The following is a 20,048-nucleotide window of genomic DNA, read 5'->3' on the forward strand; positions in this document are numbered from 1 at the left end:
CGGGGAATACTTCACCATAGATAAATCCGATTAGTAATAAGATTAGGTTATCTATAGCCGTGCTTCCGTAGTCTAACGAACACATTCGAGTGTGTAGGTCTGAAGATATACTCGAAAAACAAATTGCACTTAGTAAACAATTCTTGCAATGTGGATTTGTGATACGTATTTCTCTCCAACTGCCTTTAAGTACAAAGAGGATGTAGAGACTGAAGACACGGAGTTGGCCTCTGCGGCCATCAGGGTATCTAAAGATTACAAGTGGTCGACCCGAAGGCGGCGCCCTACTTTGTACAAAATGGATCGAGCTTTGCATCAGGCCTCTAATACTGAATTGTGCTTAGGACGACAGAAGAAGAGAAGAGGAACTCATATTGTTATCATCAATATTGAACTTCACAACCACAGTAGTAATAACGATGAGCACGCAGCAAGTGACCAGATTATTCGACGTTACAGGGCGATGTTCTGCGTTATAGCTGCATTCATGATATGGAACAGGACATACGGGACCTGCAGATTGAACGAACGACATAGCCAGATCCGTTAGCGAAATAATTTCGGTTAGAGCGTCCAGGCTCAAAATAGGATTATTGTGCAGAAGTTGCGCCTTGTAGGTCTAGATAGTGGTGGAAGGTTTCGGACACGATGACACCGCATAAAATCACAAAATAGAAAAAATCGATAGTTTTGGCTGTCGTTTACGAAACTCCTTCGTGAAGTAAATTTGAATTGTCTTTCTCTATTGCGCGGCTCTGAACTCACTAATGCTATTCCTTTATGGATTAATGAGACGACCTAAACGATTCACGAAGCAGTTGCATTGCAATGCTCACAATATTCGAAGTTGCAAATATGGACGTAGTTTCTTTCTTTGCGCACTCTCCCCATCTAAAGGCCGCCCCACTAATATTTGTCTAATGCTGGCAGGCCTTTTTAAACTGGGTAACATTGTGGGTTGGGTTGTTATCTGTATTCATATTTATCTGTACATGTATACCATAAATATAATAATAAACGTGATGACAATAGGACACTTACTACAAGTCTACCTTTGATGCCATCGGTAGATATGCGCTAAAGTCTGCTTGAATCTTTATTATCCCTAGCTGTTACCTTTGTAATATATCATCTATGTACGTGTGTATCAATTGCCAAGGAAATTATTCGAATATCGTCAAGATAGCTGTAAAATAAATGATCAGATGTTTTTATTTCGGTTTTTCGAAGGACTGATAATCCAAAGTTTAAATAATTCAAAGGGTTTCGATATGTTTAGAATATTGCCATTGCAAAGGAAATTGTGCCTCAGTTATTTATTTTTGCTCATAGCATACAGAGAGTAGAGAGCGAGTGGCGGGTAGTTTACATTTATCACAAGTTCGTTTAATAAAACGTTTGAAAATAGCTCAGAATGCGCTCTGACCCCGTTGTTTCGTGGGCGAATTGAGCAGCTTAATGAGTTTTTACCCATTTTCACACTGAAGTGTCTTTTCATAAACGTGCGACTTGAGTATCCGGACATGCATTGCATCTTGATCCAGCTCGGCCAGAGCTTTCAATTTGTATCAGGAAAGAGTCCTCCTTACATAGACCTCCATGTAAAGATTCGATTGGCATTTTATCAGTGGAAGAAAATGTTCGACGAAAATTCCACCCAAATATACACCACTTCTGTCCCTAGAGCGGTCTTATAGATATGTAGATAAAAAAAATTCCTACACGTATAGAAAACAACCTAAAGATAAATAAAACGAAAAGTTTGTTTAGATTAACATTCTATTAGATGAGATAAACGAACACCCCGCGTAAAAAAATTTTAATCCATCCTATGTGCAACTCTATTCCGGGTGGTGCTTTAGGTAGTGCTTCCGGGTGCCGCCAAAAAGTCAATCCAATCTGACCAGTTAAACGAGTTGATTGAATCGAACGTATCAACGAACAGGCAGAAAGTTCTATCAATAAAGAGATACATGCAGAAATAGATTGTTTTCTACCTACTCAAAAAGTATTCAGATATTTATATTTATTTAGGCATGCGTCGTTGCACGTGCGATCATTGAGGCACGTAGAGAAGCAATTTTTTACCTAATATATTCGGCATCTGTCATGAGCTAACAAATTTTTCGTCGTCATCGCATACTGCCGCATACTCCGACGCATTGGTTCGACGTTTGAGCCGATATTTGCTTCCAATAAACTTCAACTATTATTGTTACATGCCATAATCGTGCGTACAACGAAAATATGCTTAACTTTGCCTCTTAGTATATAACTAATGGATTTTCTGAATTGGCTTCGTCACTTGGCCTTGAAATGTAGAGGAGCAATGTCCTCGACTATACGGTGACGACGGTTCCGCATGGAGCCCTTTACTGCTTCTTCTGTGCCTGGAACGTCCCCAAACGAACCACTAACACATAGAACCATGTTAAACGTGTGGAAAAGAGGTTGCTTTTGTGTTTACGTAAGCCATCTGAGAATAGATGGGCAGACCCATAAATGGCCCTCATGCAGAAAAGTCGATGTCTACTCTGCCTAAAATCTGGATGAAAAAAAAATTGACTTTTTTATATGTGAAAGAGATCAGAGTTTATTAATTCTTTTTGCACTAGAGCTCGTAGCAGACATTGAGTACAGCTTAAAACTGCATCAAATAAATGCTACCTTTGTAACTTCTGTGATAGCAGAATTCATCGAAGCTTTATTAAACCTGCCTAGGTTTACTATTGTTTTGGCCGACCTTTGGGATGCTTGTGCTACTAATTTTCTCTAGATATTTTATCAAGCGGTGTGACGATTCGAAAAATACCTACAATTCGTGAACCGAACCAAGATCTGTTTCCGCTTGTATCCAATCGAATAGAACCATTTTAGCTACTGTGTAACCGTGCGATCGCTTTGGAAGTGATGAAAGTATTGTCAAAGTGAATGTTCTCGGTTCGTCTCGAAGCGGTCGAAGAATCCTTAGAATAGGCCAAAGGTAGAGTACAAATCTGTTTAATCGAATCTAGAACCCTAGAAGGGTACCGTAAAAATGAAACACCAGATTGAATTCCAATAGAGTACTATGAATATCATATTGCTATACTCAGAACTACTGGTCGCGCGTACGTCTTTAGGTCCTACCTCGATCAAATTCTTGACTGTGGTTTATTTGACTTCGCTATGCAATGGTGGCCTCCAGCCTTTCTACGTGTCACAGCAAATGTCATCCAACAGGTGCTGGCTTCTGAGCATAGTCAATTAGAATTGTAATAGATCGTTTCTGCCTCTTTCGATTCGGAAACAACGCCACCTATCATTATAGATCTGACCGAGAGAACTGCACAAACTACGGTCTGCTGAACACACTCATACCAGACAGAAATGATCGGTGTCCATAGTCAAAGGTCCCTGTAATCCAATTCAGTAAAATTATCCAGAATCGGTCGTCTACCGTTTTCAATCGCGCCGTAACGCTTCGACGCTACCTTTTGCATTGTGATGCGACGTCAGTCACAGCTTCACACAGGTTATCATCCGCACGATTTTACTGTAGCTTCGGCAAACTAGCTCTTGTTCACGCAAATCGATCCCATCAACCTTGATGAACTTTTTAATCAGACAGTATACCTGGTTCAAAATCATAGAAATACCTGTGGAATAGAAAGCTATGTGAGGCTGTACAATAAATTGGTATCTATTTGTACGGCTTTCACATCTCATTTCACACATCCCAAATTAACTTGAATCTTTGTTCTGAGCTTATAACAGCGACATTTCCACTAGCCCTTGATATGCTGAAGATGCAAAGTTTACGGAAAAAAAACTTGATACACGTTCAACTAAACCCTGTTGACGTACCAAAGCATGTTGACATTTATCGACGCAATCCCGATGAGCGTGAGTGTGCATGTATCGCACGATTCCGAGAAATCATGCATGAGAGAATGCAGACTTTGCCAAAGTCTGCATTTCACAATCTAGTCATCGTTGTACAGCGTCACGGATTACACAGTTTAGCAATATTAAATTTATTATAGTATATTTTCCTCAATATTAAGTATAAACGGTTTAGCGAAAGAAAAGGTGGATGGCGTCGATGTGTGAAACACTAAACACATAAACGGGCCGACTGTTACTTCAATTGATGTCGCACGACTTGGCTGTCTAGCGTAGCTTTAATAGCCAGGGCAAACGGGTAATTGTATTATGGTGCCCGGTGATCATCAGTGGCTACAATGAATTAGTAATTACGTTGGTGTATGGGAGGAAAAGTAAGCTAGGTATCCATAAAGATGTTATATGTTTTTGATTTGAAGGTCCTACATTTATTCCTGGACAAGAAAATCACTCTCTCATTGGCCTTAGCATCATCATCATTAGCTATTTTTAGCTATTCGTAGCAATGAGCAAAGAACCCCTAACATATACCATGCTGCAACATACAGCCGGCTCATTGGTAGTAATAACAACAATAACATTTAGTAATGATCCCTCAAATCAAAACTATCAAATCTGCCGTTTGTTTGATATTTCCTATGACCAAGCTTGCCGTCGTAGGAATGGTTAGAGTCTTAATAATGTGATCTTCATCAAATATGAAAACCCATAATTCGATGATGGAAAACGTTTAAAGGTATAAAGTTTTTCATCAACTACGTGATTACTAGGTAAGTTTAGAGGTTACAATGTATGAACTGGTAGAATAGCCGGGGAACGGAAAGCTATTGTGTACGCTTCAATACGACCAAGTTTGTCTAGTAAACGAGTACTATTACACAGCAGCCAGGGTGCAATGGAAACCCACTTTGGGCAAACGGCAAGTGTTATCAATGCAGCACGACAGGTATATTGACATTATTTTCGCCGCGAAAATAGGATGACTTAAACAATAAGTTGATACACATTTTCAAACGTCATTAAAAACGCACTTATCTCTTGATGGATACTGTGTAGAAGAAAGAAGACAGGGTCATTATGTTATCGTTGAGGTAAGTTCTACGCTAGGCATCTAATCAATGATAAATTGACATTCGTTTGGCCGCTGGAAGACAAACAGTTCTTATGCGTAGACATGGGTTTTTATTCTTATTTCCTGTTTGTAGTCGAATGAACAAACGGAACGAACAATTGTGCTGTTCTTAACGCATCACAAACTTCACTATCAATATTTTATCTATTTACAATTTGCTCTGAATGGTATTTACATCTTAATTCTAGCATTGGTTCTGGGCGAGGATACTTGGTAACGATATAACGCCACGCCCCTTGCACGAGATGTATTTGTTAATGTGTCTCGTCAATCAACTGGCAAGGATTTTCTATTTAATCAACCTCCCCTGATATATCGCCGATATATAGCCGTCTCTATGGCGAACGCTACGTCAGACTATAACATCGATCGTTTTTTCTTGAGCCGTTTTGTTTGTAAAACTGTGTAACAAATCACCAGTGTTTATACAGCGACCGCACTAATTATTGCAATAAGTGTAATTTCGTCAAAAACATACAGCAATTTACTAAGGTAATAATTTCATGCATATCTGCGTGGCCGCTAGAAAATATTCTGTGCGATATGAACGTATCTCCCTACCCTAATTTTACTCGTTTTCCAATACTGTCAATATCCTGCGAAGCGGCGGGGCGGCAGCGACGACCTCACTAGATCCAAGTACTTTAGAATGATTCGAGTATTTCCGAAACGTATGAGTAATCTAGGCACCATGTGCGATTGTATGTTTGTAAAGGGGCGCTGTACAATCGTTGAATTGTATTGAGCTATCGGCACACATCTGCCTTATCGCAGCGAATAGCAGAGATTGCAATAGTGAAAACTTCTTCAGATTCATATCTCAGCTCTGCTGACAGTCTCGTGTCTGGCGTTTTCATTGGCGGCCACCGAAGAAGATCAGGCGAACTGAGCAGGCCGAAGCGTTCGTGGATTTTTGACTCGCAAACTGCTTCTTTCCGCACATGCGTGTTGTTACACTTTTGAAAAGCGCGTTTTAAAAAATGGCGCCATTTTTCAAATCGATGAACATGTCGTACGGTAGCTGGACTAAGGCGCTGCTAGCCTAGGTAGATATCAATACAGCCGAGGTGTTTTTGGCAAATATCAGTAATGCGGCGGGGACATTTCTTTCTGTGCAGCAGTAACTAGATTTGAATTTCGTTGTAGGTAAAGTGGTCTGTATCACCGAGTGAGTACCAGTCGGGATAGTCATTTTGTTCGGCATATGTTTCAACGTGTTTTAGGCTTGGCCTTCATTTAGCCTGTTTAAAAGTCTAGCGTCATAGACTGTCGCAGACCCAACTGACCTAAGTTCACCTGCCTGGGTTCACTCGACATCTTAACCTGTTTACTGCCCTTTTCCGTATATTCTATTCGAATGCATATGAATATAACACTCCTCAGCACCTGTCTGTATTTCGATTAACCCACTGGCGTCGTGTTTCGCTGACGGCATATTGTTAGTAAATCGTGAGAATGAAAATCCGACAATTCGAATACATAGCCCGGACGGTATAAGTCAATTACGATAAGAGTTACCTTCAGTATTTGAGTTGTCGAATAATAACAATGATATAATATGAAATTCGACAAAAGGTGGGGGATAGCAAACAATACTAACTATATCCTGTGTTGCTTGAAATGTCCTTATTGTCTAGTGAACGCCGACACGCATCCGATACGCTGTGAATGTAAGTATTAGTGGTATCGTTTCAAATGCAAGCTATCTAAGGGGCCGTAAAACACACGAAAGGCTTAATTTTAATGGGGTGCACACAGATTTGTCTAAAAGATCAAGGACAACATCATACAGCTGTTATTAAACGGTAGCGAACTTTCTGCATAATACAACGAATGATATGGGTTCTGCAGGTAGAATTTGTAAGGTCTTTGAGGGAGTTCCAAGATTATTTTTAACTAGCTTAATTTTCACGAGGACATTTAGAATACGGCTTGGACAATCGGACTTTAACTAAAACTTAACACGCATATATTTTGAGGAACCGCCAGCGTGTTTTCTCTATCCTCCACGGTCGGGGCCACGCTTGATCTGCATTGTCTGAACCTTCTTAACAAAGGTATGAAGTATCTTGAATTCCGTGTGAAAGTTTAAGTTGAGCTAACAATAAGTGCTTTTAGATAAGCAAAAAGCAGATTATACGAATTGCTGAATTTGCGCTAGTTACAGATCAGGCATGTTCCGCCAGGCGATTATGACGTGTACTCATATGAACGTATCCAATGAGCAATGTTAATTCATAATGAAGAATCCTGCCGTTATGGTGAACATTGTCGGTCAGTTAGGTGTTACTCCTCATATTATTTTTAGTACTACTGATGAGGCAGCCAGACTGCCACGTACGCGCCATATTATATAATAGTCATTATTACTATTTTTAGCAACACTTATATAATAATGCGTAATCTCAAATTATCTTAACATTACAGTAGGATCAGTAGCAGAAAGGCTTTCTTTAACTAGTCCTGCATCGCATCGTCAGCTGGGGCAACTAGCCTGACAACTAACGTTCTTCTACAAGCTATTTTGAAATAATGATTGTTTTCGAAAGGATCTCTAGAGCTTCAGGCTGATAATATAAATACGTTACTAAGGTGTCATGCGAAAATTAAATCGAAGAACAACACAGTGGCCTATGTGAACTTCTCAGAGGACGGCTCTAGCATTCTGATTTAACAAAAAAAAAAAAAAAATAGCCATCGCCATTCACGTAAAATGTGTAAGCCGTCCCTGACATATGTTGGTTGATGATGAGTGCTTGCCAAAGTGAAGGTCTCTCAAACAGAACTTCGAGTTCATAAGCATCCTATACTTTTCAGGTAGAAAAAGGTTTCGGCCAAGGCGTCTCGTATGCTCGCAAACACTACATATTATTATACTGATAACACTCCCACTAGCATTTCATCATAACATTAACATTACACACACGTCAATATTCCACTTTAAATATCATAATAACAATAATAATGATCACTAATTATAATAATATTCAAATGAACTTCTATGGCGCAGCGATCGATCAGACATAGTACCGGTGCGGGTCGTAATAGATGATCTACTTTAGGTCATTTGTCAAGTTTTCCTTCTGGTCAAATCGCAAGTGTTTTTTGATTCGTTCGTCTTTCCCTTGGGCGTTCAATGCGCACAATTGACCAGCTGTCAAGAAGTCCTCCATCGTCTTGCAATGAACTCGACGCAGTGTCCGTGCAAAAACTGAATAACCTTTGTACGCAGGTTTGTCGTCCTGCACAGCCTTGTTGTTTGGCGTTTGGCGTCTCTTGATTGTGTGCCCAACAAATCGCACCGATCTTGCTTCTATTATACCAGTACGTCCTGCAGATATCTGTTTGGCTGTAACTTGGTTGTCTGTTGTTAATTTGTTGATCTGATATAATTGTTAGAATGATTATTATAGATAGAGGGGGGGGGGTGTGGGGGGATATTATCACGGTTATTATTCAGTATTATAAAATTATAAAATACTTATGGCCCACGCTTGTTGTTAGTTGGTTTTTACGAAACGACCTCCTGAAAATACTTCGTCGCTAAATCACAGCTTATTTCTACCCTTCAAGGAAAAGGAAAGCCTTTTCTATCTTTAAACGACCCAGCTTTGATTGGAACAATACGTCGCTATATGTTGGTCTACTGCCTCTGGACATGGATAATTTCTTTTAGTACAGAGGTAAATCAAGAACTCGTGTTCAAATAGGCCTTATCAGGTTTCCCACATGTCGCTAGCAGTCTTTGGCGCCGACATATTGGAGTCTCTAGCGCACATGTTCGTGTGAATAGGTAGATTGCAAGTATTTCTAATTACCTATAACGACGTTTGTTCAAGCAAATCGTTCGAGGAAACGGAATGCCAAAAAAAAGCGCATGCGGCGCTACAGAACGGAAAAAAATTTAAATGGCGCAAAACTAGATACAGAGTAATTAAATGAATGAATCGAACGAGCGTTGATTGTATCAATGTTCATCTGCCTGTCTATGTTTGCGTGATAGATGAACTTCTAAAAGGAGGTTTGCTTATTTATCGGCGTCTAAGGTCGTGTCCGCCTAGTTCAATCGTGTCTACTAGCGTCGACGCGTTAGGGTTTCCTTTTCTTGTGCTTACCTGGCTACGATTAATCATGTTTTACGGGCAACACACAATTAACCGTCTGTACTATATGATATATTAACAATATGATAACTTTCGAGTGTGGCCTACTTGGCACCCTTTCCTCCATATCCGGTATTTCCAACCCACGGGTAGACATCGGGACACGGTTGGCAAGTCTTCATGTAACGGACTCCGCCTTTGTATAGCAGTGAACACGTCGTAGGATGATGACATAATCCTGGTCGATCACTATAATTACATTGCCATGGCGTAAACGAGTTGATGTGCGAGTTAGACGTAGGATGGCGGATCCAATCGATCAGTTGCGTATTGGTGATCAGCCAGACGTCTCCCTGATATCGTGGAAGTTAATCCGCCATGTTACTATTGTAAATGAAATTTGGGCGTCGCAGATAGAATGGGATAAAGTCACCACTATAAGTGTGCCTAAATAATTAAATTAGTTCCATTCAGTTACTAGTAGTCGTCATAGTAACTAATTCTAATTGCTCCCAAGAAAAACTTATGAGCAAAATGTCCGAATGTATACCTTAGAAAGAATTTCATCGAGGAATCGTAGGAAGCCTTTTTTGTGATGTTCGGTATTGAACCAAGCCGAATGATAGAACAGGTTAAAAGGCGCCCGATTGCCTTTGTAATGTCTGTTGAAATTCTTCATGAGAACCTTGTGGACGCCGTCGTCATCAGGCGGATTCGAGCAGGCGTCACCCATTGAACAACGGCCTCCTCGAAGGTCGACCCACATCACCATGCCAACTTCCCAGACGCCTGGAAAACTTTTGCTGGGGCACGGAGTAATCATGCATTCGTGCGACATGGCATAATCCAATGTGTATGGCCAATAGGGAGGGTTATTTTCGAAGACAGGCATGGACGAATCGTAGGTGAAGTTGTATTCGTGAAGCATTTTGAACTGCTTGTTACCTCCAATTTGCAAAAAAGGGGCCCGCATGCCTCGAACGTCTTCGAGCTTCACGCCCCCATATAGATGGAGAATCTCACGTTGGCCAGCAACTTCCTTGAACCACTGCTGCTCGGAGAACTTTTCACCAAAGCTATGACTGTGAAAGCACGTTAATAAATCCAGGGATAGGTGTAATGTTAGTTTTGAGAAGTGATTATTATTAAAGATGTTCAATATGCCTCTGGGGGCGCCTGCGAAAATTCAATTGAAATATTCAAGAATTTGGGGACCGCACTCGTTCTATAGCGACTTACGTGACCGTATGCGAGGCCATCTCGTGGCCCTTCGAGTAGAGGTTCTGAACTTGGCCGTAATCAGTCCATTCGTGTGAAACATAGAATGTCCCCCGGATTGGACATCCATTCGGATTCTTACGGCCGCTATCGAAGATATCTCTGTAATGATCCTTGTTGAGGTCGTTCACGGCATCGTCGAACGTAAGCAGGACCACCTGAGGTACCTCCTTTGGTAATAATCCACCGGGAATCTCTGATCCAGCGCAGTTACAGTCGGGTAGGCGACAAGTATCTCGCGAGCACTTTGCTGCTGTTTCGTAAGGTACTGGCGTCGGGTAGACGTTTTGGGGACGGAAAGCCGGCCTAGACGTCGTCGGAGGACCAGGCGGCCTAGTAACAGGACGACGTACTCCGGTTCGACCAGAAGATGATTGCCGCTAATTTGTTGATTAAGTGTATTGTTTGAAAAAGACACTTGATATCTTAGTTGAAAATTGTCTTCAGTTATCAACAGATTCCTAGTCGCAGCTGAAACGGCTATAAATAAATAATTATAGTTTGTCAATAAAATAATTACTAAGTCATAGTCGAAAGTGTCAATTTATTCAGATGGTTAGATACTATGGAAAGCAGGATCAAAAGTGTAAAGCTGACACCCCGATAATAGGAAAACCTAAAAAAATATTAGAAGAAGCTCGCTGACTTCGTGATTAAGCTAGAGCTATCAATGAGTTTCTTTTAGAAGTATCTATTTATTGTATATGCGATTTAGGTTGAACACGTGGAAAGCTAACGACCTTTAAAACAAGGCAAAAAAAAAAGAGCGAATTTAAGAAAAATCTCTTCACAGTAGAGTATCTACCTCACGTTATGATGGCCGTGTCAAACCAAGCGGTTCATCCCACAGTGACATTTGTGAATATTTTTAAAGATAAGAAGGAAAACAACGAATGACAAAGAGTGGATCTTGACAGTCCTTGGCCAATTACTAACAGATAACTTGTAAGTGAAGTTCGTTAATTTCCATTCTTTGATGTTTATTTACTTAACAGACTTCTCCTATGGCACCTGTCATTGAGGAGAATAGGCTAAAATCTGACGGTGTAGCGTTCTTTCATTGAGGAAGCTCACCGTCGATATGTTTAAATCTGGCTCGTTCGGTTTGTTGATTTCTTTGTTATAAACGTCCACTATATTTGTTGTGGGCTGTTATGAATGATCGTATAGAAAGCTTGCAATTAATTTTCTATTTCTGATAGCAAAAATATTAGCTGAGACACACTTCCCGTTTTGTCTCGGGATAAACAAAGCGATTACATCTACTGCAATACATCCTTTCCTGCAGTTAATAGAAGTAGCAATAAAAATATTTTAAGTTTTACTATACATGCATACATACACCATCTTCTTGCTCACAGTCATGAAGTAGGCACCAAATTTCAGCAGTGGTATATATAAGAGGCTTCTGTCATTAAAAACTAGTTATGATCTTATACACTATATTCTACTAAATATATGCAACTCTACCCTCTAAAGACCGCCAATTTCAAGCGCTAACTGTTAGCGTTATCTGGCGTTTACTACATAACACCCGCAGTTCATTTCTACCTCCATGGATCCTACAGCACATGAATGGCCTGAGCTTTATCCAACAAATACAAGATATATTCGTAACGGCATGTACTTACAGAGGGCGCAGATGTGCTAGTCTGCACGGGAGGCCGATATGGGCGGGTCGTTCTTCGCGTGGCCGGTCGTGGTGTTGTTGTCGTTGAGGTACTTGTTGGCGGGGGTGGCAAAGGTCGGTGCGTCGTCAACGGGGGGTTATTACTCTGATAATCTTCGTATGAGCCATAGTCATCGTAATCCTCCTGATCGACGTCCTCCTCATGCGAGGTGTGATGTGAAGTCGGCGATGAATGTGACACTTGGGAGCTATGTAGTCCACCAAGCGATTGCACCGGTTGATTCGAGGGAGATGTCACTGCAACTGCTCGAACTGCGGGTGCAGTAACGACCTCAGGAAGCGCCTGCTCGACATCGATCATATACATTCAATAAATATGTCAAACAATGCTAGGCATGAAAAATGTTCCCGGGAAATTGACCACATGATCACAGCCATCCTATTACAAAAAGTCAAAATAAACCCCCATTTAATCGTATGATTGTCGTATGTATATAGCAGAATAATGCAATGCAAAACAGATACTTATTACTCGAAAAAATTTTCAGAAAATGTCTTGGGATGCTTAGTCTGTGCGTTGTCTGTAAACGATGCTAGTAGTCAGTAGAGGGTGAGAACCCACGGGTGGCACGTAGCGGGGTGGAGGCGGTGGGGCTGGTGTGAACGTGTTGAAGTTGAAGTATCGCGTGTCCTGAACTCGGGATACAGGTGAGGACGTTACGACTTTAGGTGGCTCAGAAAGCCTGGGTGGAGCTCGCAGCAGATCGTTGGGGAAGTTGTACGAGGGTGTCTTAGGCTGCGGAGCGTAGTAGCGCTGGTTACGGTTCGTGTAAGTGTAGATCTGGCGCTGGGACGTCTGCAAGATGTCGATTTGTATCGTCATCATTAGAGGTGGATTCAATGAACAATGTAAAACCCATAAAGTGTTAGTAAAAAGAGTGACACCTGTATGCGACATTCTAACTATGCGACACGTGCTATGGCTTCTTGAATAAGTTGATATCTGTCCTGTGACCCAGGTACAGGTATATTGACCAGCATTCAATTAGTTACCGTAGGCCGCTAGAGAAAATACGCAACTAGCAAGTGTCAATAGCCTCTGTTAGAGGTGCTTAAACACGAAGGTTTCGCTCTAGACAAAACGATACGATATATGAGGAACAACCGTGTAAAGCAGTCGGGAGTACAACATAGCAATTTCACCTTAACATGGTGAAGTCGCTAAGGTTAGGATTAGAGTTGAAACACCAGCCATATAAACCAATATTACAAAGAGAAAAATCATAGAGGTAGAGCAATCGTTACCTCGTATCTATATTATCACAAATCATTTTTATTCTAAATAAGCAAACGATAAACATCACATGCTACCAGTCTGATTCAAACCCATTCTACGAGAGTAAGACAGCTTACTTGTTCGTAATGGTCACCATAGCAACATTACATACAACTTAAGAAGCCATTTTCATAATGTTTGACACAGTTCCTTACCTGAGGCGGCTCGTAAACCGCTAACTCTCTATAGCGGCCATCACGTGGGTAGCTAACAAGAACAATTTCTTTCGAGGGATTTTCCGCTTTGTCCGCATAGTAGATTGGCGGGCCGCCATCGTTCGAAATTTTCTTTTCGTACTGAAGGGGTCGAACAAACACACTCACGTCTTCTTGGTGATTGAGGTTACGCGCGCGGCCAGATCGGCCCGGTCCGGTAACGATTGGAGGTGAAATGATCTTATCAGGTCGACCTGATTTACGCCCGATTTTAGGCACGTAAAGCAAGATCACACGAATCCATAGTTTCGGCCGAATAAGAACAAATAAGTAGCAGTGAGTTTATGTCGACTATACTCTAGTTGGTCATAACCTTAAATCTATTCGTGTCCGTCTGACGGATGTGTTCGAAGTTCGTGCATTTGTTTACTTCGTTACTTTTTAGCTGTGATTTATTGAAGCTGTATAAGCTACCTAACTGTTTTTTTGATTGATGTTTTAGTCAAGCAATTTAGTAACACGACTAATTATTTTTATTTAGCGTGGGTGATTTCTAATAAGTGAGGTCTTCAATTCAATTACATATCATAAGCAGATGCACATTTAATAGGGCTTTGAAATTTGTTTACTCTGGGGATTGGCAATATTCGTCTTCTCTAGTTAAAAACAGCAGTTTACTTAAGAAGATTTCCTAAAGAGCTTGATATATTTAAATTATAGTTAAATGGCGTATCATCTGTGCGCTTGTATCTTACGGTAGTAACAATGGATGCTTGGTACGGACGATTGTTGGTGCAAAAACTAATGCATGCGAACGTCTCGCTTAGGTTGATAGATGGTTAATGAAAAAAAAAATAAGACCATGACTGATAAAACATAAACTGGACGAAATCCAACCGGAAGCCATTGACACAGGACATAAAAACGGACGTATCCAGAGCACAGATCAGCTGGAATAGAAAAGAGACTCACGGGTAGCAATTTCCTCGTTGTCATGAACCTTTCCCAGCTTATAATAATTACCCTGTACACAGAGGACGCTTGAAACGAGCACAGTAATTGGAACTATAATGCAGTAACACACATGCCTGGTGCTGCTTTCTTCAGAACGCAGGACGCGAATCAGTGGATTGGCGGATCTCGATCAAGGAGAAGATAGACAGTCAAATAATAATAGACCGGTTTACGCGACGAACGTTTACGGCACAGCGAACGCTTAACACCACCCGGATTTCGGACGAACGTTATGTTACCCACGATGTAGATTATTTTAGACGCCAAATATTAGGACATAGTTTAATCATCATTCAGACTTTAGGTATCGCTGGATACCATGCAGCACGTGACACACGACACGGGACATATACTTTAGCATTGGACAGCGACCTGCTCGAGGCCGATCGCTGCACGCATTTAGTCACTACACTTCGACCGATTTCAAGACTGTCGAACGCGTAGATAATGCTTTTGAGATGGGGGATGCAGTTGTATTCGTCTTTTTTACGTTGTGCTGCACGCTATTTTTACACGTGACGCAAAATCAAGCGAAGCGGTCAAACCCAGTCATTCAATTAGCTTAGTTTGCAATTTTTCTTTTTTTAGTACTGTTTTTTTGGAGTCAGTTTATCAGAAGTGTAGTGGCAGTTACGCGCATTGCGAAATCATCTTTTACTGCTGCTGTTGTTGTGGATATTACTGCTACAAGCGAGCGGGGCAATTCGAATAGTGGCGGTGCTGATGGATGTTGTTGTCGTCGACGAGACGGGAGAACACTCGTCCTATTTGTGGTCGCGAATCTCACCAGTCCCGAAGTCGTGGTACGGACCTAAGTAGGTGGCGCTGCCAAATCGCTTGTCGATGTCAATCCTTTGGTCTTTCTCGACGTCGAGCGAGCGGAGTCTCGCGGACGAGACCTTACTCCAACGCGGAGAGGTCAACTTGGAGGAGGAAGTAGTCCTCGAAGCGAGGCTGCTGCTACCGAAGGCTTTACCTGCGTCCGAGATGTGGATTCCGCCCTCTGAGTCGACGACGGGTGGCACAGCTTCATCGTATTCGGGTTGTTGCGGGTCGTACGCGTTCGACAGCGGCGGCGAAACCTCCTTGGCCGAGGAGCTGTTGCCAGAGATGATGTCCTCGTATAGCGATTGGAAGTCGCGAATGATCGAAGGCCGCAAAGTTGTTGACGGAGCCGATGTTGTCGAACCTAAAGGGTAGAAAATCAGAGTTGATCATAAAGTGATGAAAATAAAATATAGAAGGAATATAGAGCGATTTGAATTAAAAGCACCTATGTATAGCTATAGAAGGGAGCTCACCAATGGGTCTGGTTGAGGATTTCTTGTGAGTGCTTGTCAAGGAAAGGACAGCGCTCTCAGCCTTTTTGTCAATGGATGAACCTTCTTTTTTTTTCGATTCGGGGTTAGAATTGTTAGTAGTCAATGGATTATTTCCGGCTGTAGAGCATTGTACATTTCTTGGCCAGTCACAGGTCTGCAGCTCAACGCTGAAATATAGCCCGCCTGTACAGCTTTCGTGAAGCGGGTCTCCAAATACACAGACAAAGTACTTCGAGCAGTCAATTGTATCTGCATAATAGCCAAACTGCTCGGGGCATTTGAAGTCATCGATGGCCGAAGTAGTTGAGCTTGGCGAGGCTCCGGCCACAGCCCGAATGCATCCTGAAATGGGACATAAAGGACGTTAATTTCTGTTTTTTTCAATCATAAAATAATGTCTCTGTGTGTATGTATCGAAAGGCCACTTAGGTCTAAGAAAAAATATAATTAAAACGATAATGCACGCGGTTTAATTGTTTGGATTTTGCGTTAATTAATGCCAACTAGCCTCAATATTCCACAAAGCATATGCTTACATATTTTGTCTCATCAATCTACTAGGCTAGGATAGAGGCCCAGCGATAAAAAATGGGTCCTCCATCTGAAACAATTAGTCGCCAGTTAAGATTTGCATCTGCAATCCAACCCACATACAGAAGCTATGAAAATCCACACAAATGGCATCATGTCAGATTACGATCCTTGACATAATGTCCTACATCATTAGTTTTTTTCTGACGCAACTAACACGGTAGATGTGGGTTTTTTTTTAGAGTTGTAAGTCAGAATTTTACGTCGTGGCCTTCCCCACATGGCCCCAGTTGGTGTTTATCTTCTATATCATTTCATCTGATGGTCAGCGTACATTCATTTGAAAACGTTCCGAGAACCAGTAGTTTCTAATATAAGCATGGGATCTAGTCTAATCAGCTTTCCGAGCGGATTACTTCGCTTGTTGCTACCTTTATTTTTATTAGTTGACTACGAAATCTACAAGACATCTTAAAAAGGCACCCTTCTTCTTATCTCGATTTGTCACAGCGTCACTATAAGTTGCCGTACAATTCCGATGCACACAAGGCCCGGATAGCGCAATTTCCCCAGATGAGACGGACACAACCTTTCCTGTTGCTATCACGCCTGTAGTTCAAGGTGTGACACGTCCCACGTATACAAAAATGATGAAATTGACCCATGATGTGACCTAATTGAGCAGAAGATTTTAATGGAGCTTCATTCCATCCCTGTCCACCACCGCTTTTTAGCGTCAATTAACTCCACTTATGCCTAGTAGAGACGTGTTCATGACATATCTCCGATGCTAGCACTTCTAAAAAGTGATCCAAAAGTGGATTTTTTTGTACTTTATGAGCAGCATAATCCCGCTGATAGCCTTCCTAGCTAGATAAAAATTAAAATACAAATCGCCTTGTTGCACAAATATGTACAAAAGTCGAACCACATTTACATCACTATTGCACTACATAGAACTTAAGTATGGGGTAGATTAAATCTAGCGAAGTGACCGCGTAGGACCCTCATTGTTTGATGCCGCAAAACCCCGTGCTTCACAGTACGTTTCCTCGCTCTACCAAGTCTGCAAGCTACTTTGTTCGGAGAATTTCCATAAAACGCTGCGTAAGCGCTCGGATTCACGATGCATGCCGTTTACGTATAAACCCATCTGGTCATTCTTCATACGACCTTCTTGTAATAACCAAACCCACCAGCAACACGTCTTGTATGACGATTATTCTCATAATTACTTATACTATTATATATTATTATGTTTGTGTATACTTATGGCACATAGCTGCTGTAAATAAACGAACCGCCCCAAATTTGTACTTCGGTTTAAGTCTAACACGGACACACATAACTTATATTATCTGTAATCTGCACACGTAGCGATGCTGCCAGCCGTCGATGCCTTGGTTTTTTGTCAATGAACTACACGCGCAAATACGATCCGCTATGTGAGGTACCGTACGATCACCACCACTCTGACAACTTCACCGTTATAAAGTTTTGTCTGCAGCGAAACTGGGACAAGCGTCACCCGCTCTAATGTTCCTCACATTACAGTTGGACAGCTTATATCTGTTCCGTATTAAGTCGATTTATTTCTGCAAGCGAACTTCACACGTACGAAATCACCACAACCCTGTTTTAGTTATTTGGCATCATTCAGCTTGCCTGAGGTTTGTTCACGGTTGACCACAGACCACATTTCCGCCAGTGGTAGCTACCTTTTGTAGTAATGGTGATGATAAGAAAAAGTCAAACGGGGCAGGCCCTACATAGTACCAGTGTCAAAACAGCGGTCAGAGCCGGCGTTATGGTGAGACGTCGCCGGTTTTCTGCCCTCTCTGCTTCATGACCACGACTAATCTCAAGAAACAAGCAGTGTTTCTTAACACACTTTTATCATCATCAGGATGATCTTATGTTGATCCATATTATCTCTCCGTATGCCAGCATGTCACCACGATTCATTCCCTTGTAGCGTAAAGGCACAAATCTGGACAATAACGGTACAACGACGAAATATCCTCCTTTCGAGCACATCGAAACATACAAGTATTATACAATGCAAAAACTAAAAAGAACTCCACACCCGAAATATTTGTCGTTGAACCGGTATGAGCTGTCGTGACACATTAGTTCTGGCCAAACGGTGATTCTTGGTCGACAGCTGTACAAGATTTGATTTAGCGGGGGTGCGATACTATCCCCCCACGTCGTCAAGCCGTCGTTGTAGCTTTGCGACGCCTGTTTAACTTACTCGAACCGGAACCTTTCCGCCGGCTGTTCCGACAGCGCGTTCGCTGATGCACACGCACCTCGACGCCTGCTATAATTATTAAGTTACGAAACAGTAGTATCGGTGGCGACTCCCTCTGGCAACACTCAGAAGCGCCATCCTTACTCCTCCTGCTACCTTTTAATTGTGCTTTACTTTAAAAGTGCTGCACATTTGAGCAACATCCTCCTTTTTATTGCGACAGTGCCCAGAATCCATTAGCACAGGCTGTGACACTATACATTGACTTGTGGAAAAAGTATTGACCGTCTTTCTAGCTAGATGGCTAGATGAGAATCCGATAATATAAGCCATGTTGGGTCGGCGTTAGTCTTGTTTCAAAGAAATTTCGTAGTACTACGTCGTTGCAGTGCCTTTATTCAAACTCAAGATAGAGCGTCTTGAAGATGACTGAAATGTCTGCAGAATGTCGCTTGATTCCACAGTTCTATTACGATGAAGGCACAAACACTGCTCAGGCCCAGAGAAAAATTTTTCGACTAATTGTCGAAACGTATTATCGGAAGAAAAGGCCTAAAGGTAATTCTGTCGCTTTCGTTCCAAAAAAATTCTATCTGAGAGAAGTTCCTCGTAGTTGTAGACCAATTATGGAAATCGGTAACTTATTTCTGATACTGCCAAAAAAACTAAAATCATCAAATAGTTTCAAACACTTTGAAGGAAGTCGGCTATGAAAATACTCAATATTTGGATGTCACATAAATTTATGTAATATCCAATCGTGTTTCCATCTGCGAAACTTCACAGACTCCATTCGCGCGTAGTTGTTGCTAAAGCGGTCGATCATAGCTGATGAAAAGTGGGCCGCATGCCACAATAACGTGTAAAGAAAAAGTAACGTAGGAAAATATTGCTCTACAACTTGTTGCAACGCCCAGACTGACACCTGTGGTGATGCTACAAGCTTGATAGAATTTTTTTCTAGGATTTATGCATTATTGCCATTTTGTAAAGCGATATACCTCTAGCATTAGTAACTAACGAGATTTCAATAAGTCATTGAAGATATCAGTCGAAACTAGTAAACAGTAAAAACGGGCCATTTTTCACCATGACAACACCACGCCACGTATATTTTTAGCTACCGATCGGTAATTGAATGCATTCGCCATAGACCCCCCGATCTTTAATTTAAAAATAACTTCTCTTTGCACAATTTATCGTCCAGCTCGACAGTGATAGGATTACAGTATCAGCCCGAAAATGGTTAGGGTCGTCGATCAAAATATTACGCATATGGAGTTTAGTAATGTAATTTTAAAATATAAAAGGGTCGTTCCCTCAATTCTTGCTTAAAGGCGCTATCTCTCTCTCTCTCTCTCCATATATATATATATATATATATATATATATATATATATATATATCT

General features: G+C 41.4%; 1 protein-coding gene across 2 annotated transcripts in view; it reads right to left on the reverse strand.

The window, feature by feature from the left end:
- Positions 1–5,017: 5,017 nt before the first annotated feature.
- The window catches only part of LOC111262313 (uncharacterized), an 85,740-nt gene continuing 70,709 nt past the window's right edge, over positions 5,018–20,048 (reverse strand). The window contains exons 2-9 of one of the 2 annotated variants that reach the window (XM_022836467.2): positions 15,835–16,197; positions 15,510–15,722; positions 13,520–13,773; positions 12,651–12,884; positions 12,030–12,371; positions 10,360–10,778; positions 9,671–10,202; positions 5,018–9,473 (exon numbers count right to left, since the gene is read on the reverse strand). In XM_022836467.2, the coding sequence (XP_022692202.1) occupies positions 9,225–9,473; positions 9,671–10,202; positions 10,360–10,778; positions 12,030–12,371; positions 12,651–12,884; positions 13,520–13,773; positions 15,510–15,722; positions 15,835–16,197 (2,606 nt within the window). In that variant the 3' untranslated portion in view covers positions 5,018–9,224. Of the gene's footprint in view, positions 9,474–9,670; positions 10,203–10,359; positions 10,779–12,029; positions 12,372–12,650; positions 12,885–13,519; positions 13,774–15,320; positions 15,723–15,834; positions 16,198–20,048 lie in introns of both variants that reach the window. The other variant, XM_022836465.2, reaches the window with a different exon arrangement.

Source organism: Varroa jacobsoni, unplaced genomic scaffold, assembly GCF_002532875.2.
Source record: "Varroa jacobsoni isolate VJ856 unplaced genomic scaffold, vjacob_1.0 scaffold_645, whole genome shotgun sequence".
In the NCBI taxonomy this organism is placed as follows: Eukaryota; Metazoa; Arthropoda; class Arachnida; order Mesostigmata; family Varroidae; genus Varroa; species Varroa jacobsoni.